Source organism: Lycium ferocissimum, chromosome 2 (genome assembly GCF_029784015.1).
Source record: "Lycium ferocissimum isolate CSIRO_LF1 chromosome 2, AGI_CSIRO_Lferr_CH_V1, whole genome shotgun sequence".
NCBI lineage: Eukaryota > Viridiplantae > Streptophyta > Magnoliopsida > Solanales > Solanaceae > Lycium > Lycium ferocissimum.
This window is the reverse complement of record NC_081343.1, coordinates 57,095,442-57,108,352: the sequence shown is the minus strand read 5'-3', so window position 1 is coordinate 57,108,352 and position 12,911 is coordinate 57,095,442. Positions and strand designations below refer to the sequence as shown.

At 37.0% G+C, this 12,911-nt stretch overlaps 1 protein-coding gene across 2 annotated transcripts; it reads left to right on the top strand.

Moving 5' to 3' along the window:
• The first annotated feature begins 5,326 nt into the window (after nucleotides 1–5,326).
• Nucleotides 5,327–12,908, top strand: LOC132046274 (uncharacterized). Of its 2 annotated transcripts, none has more exons than XM_059436861.1 (3): nucleotides 5,327–5,580; nucleotides 9,421–9,589; nucleotides 9,681–12,908. In XM_059436861.1, the coding sequence occupies exons 1-3, from the start codon at nucleotides 5,467–5,469 to the stop codon at nucleotides 12,521–12,523; spliced, it is 3,126 nt and encodes a 1,041-aa protein (XP_059292844.1). In that variant the 5' UTR covers nucleotides 5,327–5,466; the 3' UTR covers nucleotides 12,524–12,908. The 2 variants fall into 2 exon arrangements, with proteins under 2 accessions (XP_059292844.1, XP_059292845.1); XM_059436862.1 differs by lacking the exon at nucleotides 5,327–5,580 and adding an exon at nucleotides 7,493–7,658.
• The last annotated feature ends 3 nt before the right edge of the window (nucleotides 12,909–12,911 follow it).

The window sequence follows — 12,911 nt, the reverse complement described above, 5'->3', positions numbered from 1 at the left end:
ATTGCTCCACCATAAAGCACAAATGATAGGTCCCCAAATAAGATTGGGAGGTAAATCTTAGATTTCCTAACATCAGGGGGAGGGATGATAAGCGGCTGAAAAATGTGGTATATGTAATGAATTATCACTGCTATTATCCTCGTTGAAAAGATAATTCAGGTTAACTGCCAGACGGATTTGCTGACCTAAAATTGAATATTATATTCCAGCTTGCAAATGCTCCAAATTTAATTTGAATTAAAGTCCTTGAAGGACAGAGTGTATGGCGATAGACCGGTCGGTTCCAAAGATAAAAATCCTTGAAGAAGGAGAGGAGCAAATGATCAAGATGGTCAAAGAGCGACATATAAATGATTGGCCAAATAAATACGCAATTCAAGTATATTTTGTTTCACTTGAAAAAGTGATATTTTAGATCTATAGTCCAAGGACCTCAAGATATAATGTCAGTGGGGGTACAAATAAATTATTGTGTGAAAAGTAAAATGAAAAATAAAGTCATAAGATATAAAGTACGGCTTGTGCCTTGTGGCATAAATGGTTTTCGCGAAAATCCTAGCATTATTGTATGGAGATAAGTTCTCCTGTGGTGGATGCAATGAGGTTTCTTATTAATCTGACAATACATGAAAAATTTGAATGCGTATAATGAATTGTTGTCATGTCTAGCTAGACAATGAAGTTTATATGAAAATCCTTGAAGGATTTAAAAGGTTTTAAAGCGATTCTATTGAGTACCCCCAACGGCCATGACATCGCTTAACATTAAGAAAGATCAATTTCGATCTCACAAAAATGGTCAAAAAGTACCATGTATGTGTGTAATTGGTGCACCTATATTTCTTACTCTTATAATTCGTGAGATAATATTTTTATTAATGTGCTGGCAAGATATAATTTTACTTCTACGTGGAGATACTCGAGTAAAATCAAATATTGGTTTAGATTTATTATTTCTAACCATATTGTCAAGGATTTGTTGGTTATGCGAATGCAGGAAGATTATATGCTTTATGTAACATTCGATGGCACACAAGTTATTTATTTGCATATGGGTGCTGCCATATTTATTGTTACATCCCGTATTCTCGTGCGTTGAGTTGCATCATAGGTTAGTCACATAAGCTCAAAGGACAAGATTATGTTTGAAGTTATAAGTGTTTATGTTATGTTCAACAAGTGATAAGTAAGTGCCGCGAAGGTTGGAGGTTAAACGAATCGGAAAAAAATAAAATAAGTTTTGCTAAGTTTGGGATGTTGAATAAGTTATACAGACTGTATGGAGTTTTGGACATATCCAAGTATGCAAATAAAGAAATCGGTGTATAAAAGTTTTAGGTCTCGACTTTGGCACCTATATAAGGGGCAAAAACCCCATTTTTCTGCACTAAAATTCCCTCAAATATTCCAGAAAATTCAGCAACAAAGAGAGAGTAAATATATATCATAAAAGTGAGGATTTTGAGTAATTTCAAGTGACGGAGTATTAATCGAGGTCCGGGTAGCGTGCAGTTGCGATTGTAGTATGGTCTTGCCGTGGAATTAGCTTGGATTCAAAGTGAATATTGAAGATATTGCTGCTCTATCAAGAAGAAGGTATGAATTTCTCCTTATTAATATTAATTTCAGTTTATCTACGGAGATAAAGTTCTGAAATGATCGCATAATGAACTGTTGATGGAGAAATTGAATAAACATCGTGTGGGATGTTATGGAGCATCTTGGTGTTAATATTATTGTTGTTGATGTTGGTATTGTTGCTATTGTTGTTGGTTATTGGATTGTAATTTCGGGCTAGGCATATAAACAGGGGAGATGCTGCCCGAATTTCGGCAGATTCTAAATGGATTTAAATTAAGGGTTTAAGACGAGTATATGACGATGAGCCTAACAATAGTATGAATGGTCGTATATGTAGATTACGAGGCTATGAATGATCTTAAGTGAATTGCAAGACCGGAAGTAAGTTGGAAGTCGAGAAATTATCTTCCAGGTATGTTAAGGCTAGCCCCTTTCTTCTATTGGCATGAATCCTTCCTTATGAATTCAATTAGTACATAAACACGAGCGTTCCATAACAAATTCCATTTCATTCTTATGCTTTGTATTTGAAATCTTAAGGTTTGTCGTTTGATTGGTTTTAAGACATTATCTCACTCATCGTCATCGATTAATCCTTTGGACTCGATATGAATTCCATAAACTATTCGGGGGTTAACGACCTTATGTCACCCCGAAAGGCCAAGAATCCGATCCTTGATTTCTCATTCAAAACCAGCCTCAGAACATTGCGGCGAAAGGAAAAACAGAGTTTTGCGCAGAAAGCTTCAGGACATTGCGCTTTCCTTCCACATCGCGGAAGGAAAGCGGAAGCCCTCAGAACCTTGCGCAGTTCCTTTGTTTTCAGTTCAGCCCAATAATGGTCTCATGATCCCTTATGTGAATCCATAAATGTTTTCCAAAAATATGTTTATTCCTAAAAACTAGAAATTCATTATTCATAGAGTTCATGATTCAAGGCCTGACTTCTTTCTTGATAATCCATAAATATTTTCCAAAATGTCCCTATGTTCCGAATCGAAGATTTATGATTCTATAAGCTTTTATGACAACAACAATGGACATGTTTTTACAATATTAATGACGATGCTAAAGAGGAGAATATTTCTATGATGACTACGACGATAATGATGATAACACCGAGCCTTAATGGCCGGCATGATACTATATATATGATAACACCGAGCCTCAATGGCCGGGCATGATACTATATATATGACACCGAGCCTTAATGGCCGGGCATGGTACTATGTATATGTACAAAAATGTTTTTTTTTTTAAAGGCTAAGAATGCATGACATCCGCCTTATAAGGCATCCAGATGCACAGGTTATCTCTCTTATTCCATGTTACCTTCCATATCTATATTATGTTGTTATCCATGCCTTACATACTCGACATTATTCGTGCGACGTCCCTTCTTATGGACGCCGCGTTTTATGCCACGCAGTGTATACGTATGAGTAGAGGATGTTAGCGAAGATGTTCCAGCGGGGGATTGGCGAGCTCCATTTCCTTCCGGAGTGTTGCCGAGTCGAGTATCTATGTTATGGTATCTTGATTTATGTTAGAGACTTTGCAGACAGAGTCACGTATATAACATGTCAGTCTTGTAAGCGGCTCTGTAAGCCGATGTATCATTATGCCTTATGTTACAAATTTCCTATGATTACAGTTTTTACTTGATTTGAGAAAGACGAAAAGCATGTTTTTTTGAACAGCTTACATTATGCACTCATCTCGTGATTTAAGAGTCCAGTATGATTATGAGTATCACGAGAATCAGCGGGTTCGCTCGGCCCTAAGTAAGGGTCGGGTGCCCATCATGCCCTATCAAAAGTTGGGGTGTGACATTTATATTGTTCTGCTAAAAGTTAATTATTTGCTATTTACGCAAATCATGCAAAGATAACAATGATCGTGAAGCAAGCAAATGACATATTGATATCAGGATCAGCTCAAGGATGTAACATCTTTGTGGAAGTGAGTTGGTCACAAAGACATGACCAATAACAACACTTGGAAAGCTAGTATATAAGATCATTGGAAGGCATCATCTACAAAAATTGATACGTTGAAGGTGGAATAGGATAAAACACGTCTCGCTGAAAGTTATTTTCACACATGATCTTCAAAGGAATGGTGAAAAGATATTCAGGATATTCAAGTGACAATTTAGCAGATTTTTAACGACAGCATGGTCAACCTCAACATTTGAGAAGCTGATATACAAGATTTGAATGTGTCATCTTCGAAATATCAAATGATGTTATTATCAGGGGGAGTAAAATGCACGCTGCACTCTTTTTTCCTTAGTCGAGGTTTTTTCCAATTGAGTTTTCCTGGCAAGGTTTTTAACGATGGAGCAGATAATGCATATTACAAGATATGTGTACTCTTTTTCCTTCACTAGGATTTTTTCCACTGGGTTTTTCTTAGTAAGGTTTTAACGAGGCATATTATCCAACAACAGACATCCAAGGGGGAGTGTTATGAAAATATTAATGTGTGGATGTCTATTACTCTTCTACATATAACTCTCACTACTTTATGTTCATAACTCTTGTGAAAGTACCCCTCATTACTTTATGACTACTACTCTCATACTTTATTTCTATAACCGCCAGATAGTTACTACCCATGTTTATGACACACCTTTTAGTGTTCTCAATGTATTCCTATATATAGTTGGGTTGTATGTAATAGTTATACACACTTGAACACATTTGGATGAATAAGAAATCTCTCCTCTCTTGTCTCTCTATTTCTATGATTTTCATCCTTTAGTATTGTTACTCTTTTAGCTTAATTTTACGACATAAATATAATAGTTTTTCTAAACTATCTCATTAAGAATTTACTTAATTAACGTTTTATTAATTGATATATAGTAAGAATATTTGAAAAAAGAAGTGTTATAAATATCTTTTTCTTAAAACGTCAGTATTTTGAAATAAATTAAGTTTGCCAAAACACTGATATTTGAGAATAAAAAATATCAACATAGAAATCAGATGCATACTTATTAAATCTAAACTTAAAAACTTATCTCAACCTGTCCAACCCCTCATCAAACCAAAGCTTTATTGGCAAGAAGGATCACGATTTCTTCTTAGGTATTATCCGTATTAAAATAATACTCCCTCCCAATTTAAATGTATTACTTCCTTTTTTTATCTGTCCCAAAAATAGCGTCTCTTTTTATATTTAGTAAGTTGACAATTCAAAATATCCCACCTGATAAGTTTAAAACCACTATATTCAAATGACATTTTACTATATTACATACATCTTTAACTTAGGACTATAAAATTTAAAAGTCATCTTTTATTCCTAAAACTGTGTGTCCACTCAAAATAAGTAGGCGTTTGGCCATGAAGATCAAATATTTTTCAATTTGTAGAATTTTAAAGTTGGAGTTGAAGAAGGAGTTACGTTTGATTATAGTTTTTACAAAGAGTATTTGATTGTTTGAACATATTGAAAGTGAAAAAGTAAAAAAAAAAAAAAATGAAAACGGGATTTTAGGTGTTTTTCAGATTTCAAATACAACTTGAAGTTATATTTGAAATTTTCATAACCAAACATTGATTTTCAAATAAATTAAAAAAAAATTCCGGAAAAAGGTGAAAAGTTGTCATGGACAATGGGCCGTAAGACACTTAAATTGAAGCGGAGGAAATAATAAATAAATGAATAAAAAGATTGACCTTTTGCCTTCCGTATTTGATTTATTTTCTTTTTCTTACTTTCGCCGAAACATCACTTAAATAGACGTCGTCGTTTGGTTAGCTGCACTCGATGTCCTTCGCTTTTACCAAGCCGAAAACATTAGAAAAAAGAGAGTCACCGAACCCCTCTGAGGATTCTTGATTTTTATTTTTCAAAGCTAAAGATTGGAAAAAAATGTTGGAGAAGATCGGATTACCTTCAAAACCATCACTGAGAGGGAATATTTGGGTAGTTGATGCTTCTCATTGTCAAGCATGTTCTTCTCAGTTCACTTTCATCAATCGCAAGGTTTGAGATTTCTCTACTTTTTCTTGATACCCTTTATGAAAAATATGATTTTTATTAATACCCATTAGGAGAATTCTCATGGTTTTCAGTTTTGATCATTCTGGAGTTTGATTCTTGAATAATCACATGTTAGATCCTAAATATTTTGTCAATATAAGGTTTTGATTGAATTCATATGTTATTTCCTTTTTACTTTTCCCCTTGACTTAATTGGATTGTCCTTTGATTTATGCTACTATTTGTTGTTTGTTGTACTTCGATTATCGGATTAATTTGTGGTAGTTTCTGCCTCTTTTTTAAGACTACTCTATCCTGCTTTTTATGGTATATGGCTTATTTGCTCCCGTTATTTCTGTCTTAGTACTGCTTGTCCTTGTGTCGAGGGTCTACAGGAAACAACCTCTCTAACTCCCAAGTTAGGGGTAAGGTCTGCGTGCACTCTACCCTCCCCAGAAGTGGACTCCACTTCGTGGGATTTCACTGGGTATGTTGTTGTGTTGACTTAATTGGAATATGCTGTCAAGTTTTATTTGGGGTACTCTATAGCGGAGTTATAGCAAAAATCCCATCTTTTGATAATAATTCACAAGTGAGACAGCCACCCCACCCCCCCTCCCCCTGCAAAAATAAAAAATAAAAAAAATATCATTACAACTTAACCAAACAGAAATAAGGGAATCATATGGTGATTTTTTCTTATTTTGCAGAAAAGGGGAACAAAATAGGAGGGTAAAAATCATCTTTTTAGTGCATTGGCTCATAAACCTAAAGAGGAACAAAGTAGAAGGTTGGAGTCATCAGCAAATGCACAACCTACTACCTTTAAACTCAGACTTATCTTTATATTGCCACAGGACATTTAAGGCTGGAAATTAAACCTTGAGATCACAATTTTCACCAAAAACAAAACTGAATTTACTGAAAGGAACCTTACTGAAATTTTCACCAAAGAACTAAAGGAACCTTACTGAAATTTAACAACACGAACACAGAGGGGAATGCTTACATGATACCTTTGAAAGCGAGGAAAATTGTTAAGTCGAATTAAATTTTTATCGCTTGTAATAAACTTGAAAACATAAATTTTGAATTTAAAAGGAATGCTGGAAGTAAACATGTGATGCCTAAATGAAATGATTATGGCAGTCAGAACTATTATGTCAGATATGGATGTGAAGTGGAGCTAAAACTGTTATGTCATAGTTGAGGATATTTTAGTCAAGCCCCTTTTAGTATTTAGGAGTAAGTGAATTCCTTAATCCATGTGCTCAAGCCCAAAATATGAATTATTATGAACAGGAGGGAATAGGATCTAATGATTGCTATATTATGGGAAAATGATAAAGTTACCCAGTAAAGGTGACATTTAAGTTTAGAGAATTTGTTGCATCCTACTCTTTACTGAGTCAACCCAAATTATTGCTATATTATGAGAAACCGGAAAATGATAAAGTTACCCAGTAAAGGTGACTTGTAGGTTTACAGAATTTGTTGCATCATATTCCCTCCAGTTCAAAATAATTGATGTTTTAGGCTTGAGCACATAGATTAAGGAATTCACTTACTTCTAAAAATTAAAAGGGGTTTGACTAAAGATATCCTTAATAGTTATAGCTCCTGGACTTTACATCCATATCTGGCATGATAGTTTTGATTCCCATAAGCATTTCATTTAGGCATCACATGTTCATACTAATGGGAGTAATATGTGCATTCTCAACAGTTGATTTGCCCTGCAGCAATTTTTTTTTTTTTAATCACGTCTTCTTACTGGTTTACTGACTTCATGAAAATTCTTATCTGTCCAAGGTCCAGTCATACATCAAAATGTCTCTAATTTTGTATCTTACTCCAGTATGTTGCGAGGTGTTTCATATTGTTGAAGAACTCTTGTAAACATTATTCTCGACGGAATGACCTTATGTTGAATTCGAATTAAATAGCTGATCCTCCCAAATTTACTCCTGAATGGTGTGGCAATTGAAGTACTTTCTCCGTGAACATGTTTATTGAGAAAAAAATGGGGAAGACGCCGCGGGATTCATTTTTAGGTTTAGTGGCAAGACTGAAGTGCTCAGGTGCTCTAGATTTCTGAATCCTCTCACTTGGATTTGTGTATAATTTTGGATGTGAACAAGCTTTCTCAGTACATCTTTATTTTTGTTCCAGTTCGACCACTTACTTGGATTTGTGTATAATTTTGGATGTGAACAAGCTTTCTCAGTACATCTTTATCTTTGTTCCAGCTCAAGATGAAAATAATAATACCTGCAGTATGCTACTGCTTCGATTGTACTCTACCATCTGTTCAGGATGCTCGAAAAAACATCTGAGACCTTCAGAGGTAGTAAAGTCACCTAACAGAAAGAATAAGGCAAACCCAATAGCTCATTGTTCTCCTATTTCAAGGGAGCAAGAACCTCTTTCTACAACGAATTGGGAACAATAAATTACAATTTCATTCATATTTTATTGTACTTTTACTCTAGCTGGGGACATCTTTAATAGATTTCTAGATATCCTTTAGACCAGCTCAATGAGCTGATAATATTATACTTTCTTCACCTCCTCAACTAGCTAATGCATGTCCTTTTGACTTTAAGTGCTTAGTAATGTATCTTGTAGAGAACTCTTTTGTATTCTAAATATAGAGGAATCACCTGACATGCCACGTTAGTGGGTGTTGTTTCATGGTAGTCCTCCTTCAGTAGAAGAGCCAATTTTGTAGAGTTGAATTGGTATGCCGTAAACACAATAAGTTCATCTGATAATCAATCTATTTTATCCTGGGTGAAAACAGTTTATGCATTTCTATTTCATTGTTATATAAATTGGAACGGTGTTTGGACAAGAATAGTTGCAATCCATCTTCTTTAATGTTACGAAAAAGTAATCATTGTTGGTTTTAGGATGGGAATCTAGGGTTCTTTCCTCCCTCCCCTCTTTCTCCCCTCATTATCTCCAATATACAATTCATCCACTTGTGCTCTTATCCACAATTATAGTTATTGGAGAAGAGTTTCTTCATTTGCTTGAATTTCTTGACAACAAAGATGCTATATAGATGTGTTATCTCCACAGTAGTAGTTGGTTTTTAAAGTGTTTATAACTTCTAGTAGTTGAGTTTAAAGTGTTTATAACTTTCTCATAGCTAGTAACCCAAAAATATAGACATTTTTGTGTGCTATTCATACTCCCAAACGATTTGTCCCAGATATTATTGATTTTTCCCCAGTTTCCTCCTTCTCGCGAATATCTGAGTTATGATTATCTTCTCAAACTATTCAGTAGTGGTTCAGCTTCTCTCTCTAAACAACGTTCACACTTGTGGCCTGGAACTTTTGTTGACCTGGAAATTGTCTTGCTGCTCCCAAACAAGTGTTTGCGGATCGCTTACTTAGGAATCTTGCTTTTTGTGTGAAGCATCTGAACTTTTTGAATATTGCTGCCTAAAAACCAATCCTCTTCAGTAGCGGGCTGTAGCAGAATAGGTTGCATTGCATTAGGTAGAAATTGACGGGAGTAGTTAACAGACCTGCTTTTCTGGCTTGCCTAAAATGATCCTCCCTTTTTTCTAAGAAGTAACATGTTGAAGTTTCTAGTAATGATTATTTAGGGGCTGCTGCGACTTCTCTTTTCTGCCTTAGTGGTGTTTTTCCAATAACAGTATTTTTTCCATTAGTATCGGTGTCATCTTTTATCTCCTTCCTACCAAGGCTATAGATATGATTTTATTTCCCCTCTCCTGTTTCCTTGCTGCTTGTTTAAATGGAAATATGAATACCGTATGTGTGTGGTTTTCTTTCACTTATGTTGTGATTCACACGTATGAAATTTCAGCATCATTGCCGGAGGTGCGGGGGCATTTTTTGTAATAGCTGTACCCAGCAAAGAATGGTGCTACGCGGACAAGGTGATTCACCGGTGCGTATATGTGAACCATGCAAAAGATTAGAAGAGGCTGCACGTTTTGAAATGCGATATGGTCACAAAAATAGAGCATCAAAAGGTACCGTATAAATAACTGGTTATACTCACAGTGCTAACAGAGAGAAATAAACTACTTTCTTGTTCTAAAATACAAGTGTTGTCTCTCATAGGGGCCTCAAGACTTCCATCAAAGAGTGAGGATGAAGTTTTAAATGAGCTTCTGGGTAAAGAAAGGACCTCAGATGTTCTTTCCTGTGATCAAGACTCAGCAAGCACTTCATCAGGTTCAAATGTTCAAGATGAGGCTGGAGATGGAAGCATTAATCAGACTGAACAGCAGGCTGAGATGGGATCCACTACTCCTGAAGAATTACGTCAGCAAGCCATGGAAGAAAAAAAGAATCATCGAACTCTAAAAGCTGCAGGTAAACCTGAAGAAGCTCTAAGGGCTTTTAAGAGAGGCAAAGAACTTGAAAGGCAGGCTGCTGCTTTGGAGATCTCTCTGAGGAAAAATCGTAAAAGAGCATTGTCTTCCAGTAACGTCACTGAGGTCCAGCAAGATAATGATGATGGCAAAGCGTCTGGGCGGAAAACTAAGCTTTGTCCTCAAATTACCAAAGAGAAGGATGATCTTGCGTCTGAACTCAGAGAACTGGGATGGTCAGATATGGATCTTCGTACTGCTGACAAAAAGCCAGCAACGATGAGCCTTGAGGGTGAACTTTCCGCACTTCTTGGAGAAGTTTCTGGAAAGACCATTACTGAAAAGAAAATTCATGGAACTGACAAGTCACAGGTCATTGCTCATAAGAAAAAAGCACTCCAGTTGAAGCGGGAAGGAAAACTTGCTGAAGCCAAAGAAGAATTGAAGAAGGCTAAAATTCTTGAAAAGCAAATAGAAGAGCAGGAACTGTTGGGTGGTGATGAAGATTCTGATGATGAGCTTTCCTCTTTAATACGTGGCCTGGATGCTGATAAATTTGATGATTTATCTGCTAGATATAAACCAGATTCTAGTCATGATTTTGACAACCATCTGGGAATTACTGATGATCTTGGAGATGGTAATTTTGAAGTAACTGATGATGACATGTATGACCCAGAAATAGCAGCTGCCTTGAAGTCAATGGGCTGGACTGAAGATGCCGCTGAATCTGAAGTTTCAGAAAAGCAAATCCAGCCGGTTGATAGGGAAGTGTTACTAAGTGAAATTCAGTCACTGAAAAGAGAAGCCCTTAGCCAGAAAAGGGCTGGTAATACTAAGGAGGCAATGGAACTTTTAAAGAGGGCAAAAACACTGGAGACTGAGGTTGAAGAACAACTAAATAATGGTGAAGAGGATGTTAGAAAGTTCGTTGAAAGGAAGGATAAAGAACACAAAGTAGCACCAAAGAGTAAGTCAGTGATCCAGAGAGAGCTTCTTGGTATTAAAAAGAAGGCTCTTGCTTTAAGAAGGGAAGGAAGGTTGGATGAGGCTGAAGAAGAATTGGAAAAAGGCAAGATTCTTGAGAAGCAACTTGAAGATATTGATAATCCACCAAAATTCGTGCAGCCTGTTGCTGGGAATAAGCTGGATGAAAGTATTGCAGATATTGATGCTGGAGATGAAGAGGCAGAGGTTACAGATCAAGACCTCCATGACCCAACTTATCTTTCACTGCTTAATAATTTGGGCTGGCAGGATGATGAAAAAGCTAATGGTCCATCTGCGTCATTTCAAGGGGAAAATAATGTTTCTCATCTTAGTGAGTCCCTAACTAAGGAAGCTACGAGTAACATCCAACCTCGAGCATCTAGAAAGAGTAAAGGTGAAATCCAGAGGGAACTTCTGGGCTTGAAACGAAAGGTCCTCACATTGAGACGCCAAGGAGAGATTGAGGAGGCAGAGGAAGTGATGAAAGCGGCTAAAGTGTTAGAAGAGCAATTGGCTGAAATTGAAGAATCTATGTCTAACAGGGTTCCAACTGAGTCAAATGAGCAGAAAGAACGTGAAGCTATTGGTTCTCCCCTTGAGAACCCACAGCTTCCTCCATCTGATTTGCGAAAGAGCCCAATTGAGGACATGGCAAACAAAGCCACTCTTACTCATGATAAACCAAAAGAGGTCACTCAATCAGATGGGAAACCAAGCATCTCCGAGTCAAAAACTGCCCAGGAAGCTAATTCGCAGCTTGATCAAGATTCCCTTCGTCAAGATATACTGGCTCGCAAGAGGAAAGCAGTTGCCTTGAAGCGAGAAGGGAAAGTGGCAGAAGCCAAGGAGGAACTTCGACAGGCAAAACTTTTAGAGAAGCGCCTTGAGGAGGAAAAGACTCCGGGTACCAGTAGTACCACAGTCTCGGCACATCCTAATACCCCGCATGTTGGACAAAAGGAAGTTAGTCCGCACAAAGTTCCAAATATATCTCAAGTTGGACAGAAAGAAGTAAGTCCAAGCTCAGGTCCAAAGCCATTGTCTGGACGTGATCGGTTTAAGTTGCAGCAGCAGTCTCTCAGCCACAAACGACAAGCACTTAAGTTGCGAAGGGAAGGTAGGACCGAAGAAGCTGATGCTGAATTTGAATTGGCAAAAGCTATTGAGAGCCAGTTGGAAGATGCGTCTTCGCAAGATACAACGATGTCTTCTGACCCCACAGCTGAATCAGCAGAGGATGTGAGTGTTGAGGATTTTCTTGATCCTCAGCTTTTCTCTGCTTTAAAAGCAATTGGAATTGCAGATACCACTATTGTATCCCGAGGCCCTGAACGACAGGAAACAAAAAAACCTATAACTGGCAATACTGATAAGACTAGCACTATTGCCTCTCCAATTGTTCAAAGACCAGAGCCAAAACTATCTGAAGCAGGTATATCTGACGAGTCTTCCAATGAGAGAAAACATTTGGAAGAGCGGATAAAGGCAGAGAAAGTAAAGGCGTTAAACTTGAAACGTTCTGGAAAGCAGGCAGAGGCCTTGGACGCCCTTCGGCGGGCTAAGATGTTTGAAAAGAAGTTGAACGCTTTAGCTTCATAACAATGAAGCTGGTACATTGTGTTTGTTTGGACAGGATTTTTACACGGTATAAACCAATAATAAGCATGACAGGACTTGGGATGATGGACTAGGTACTTGCCTCATGTATGCTGGTTAAGTCATTCCAATAGATGAGCTCAACAAGTGAATGATCAGAAGAACCGGAAACATTATAAACCATTTGCATACCCTGATGATGTGCATTCTATGGGGACATGTACAATTATTTTTTTAAACTATTTTCTTGAGAATGAGGTTGGGGATCCTTGTATTTTACTTTGTTCTTGTAGCTTTTTTCATCTTTCATTGCTATGTAATGTTGGAAATTCGTGACAATGTCGGTAACTATTTCTTGCAATACCATGCTCTTCCAAAGCCTTATTTACTG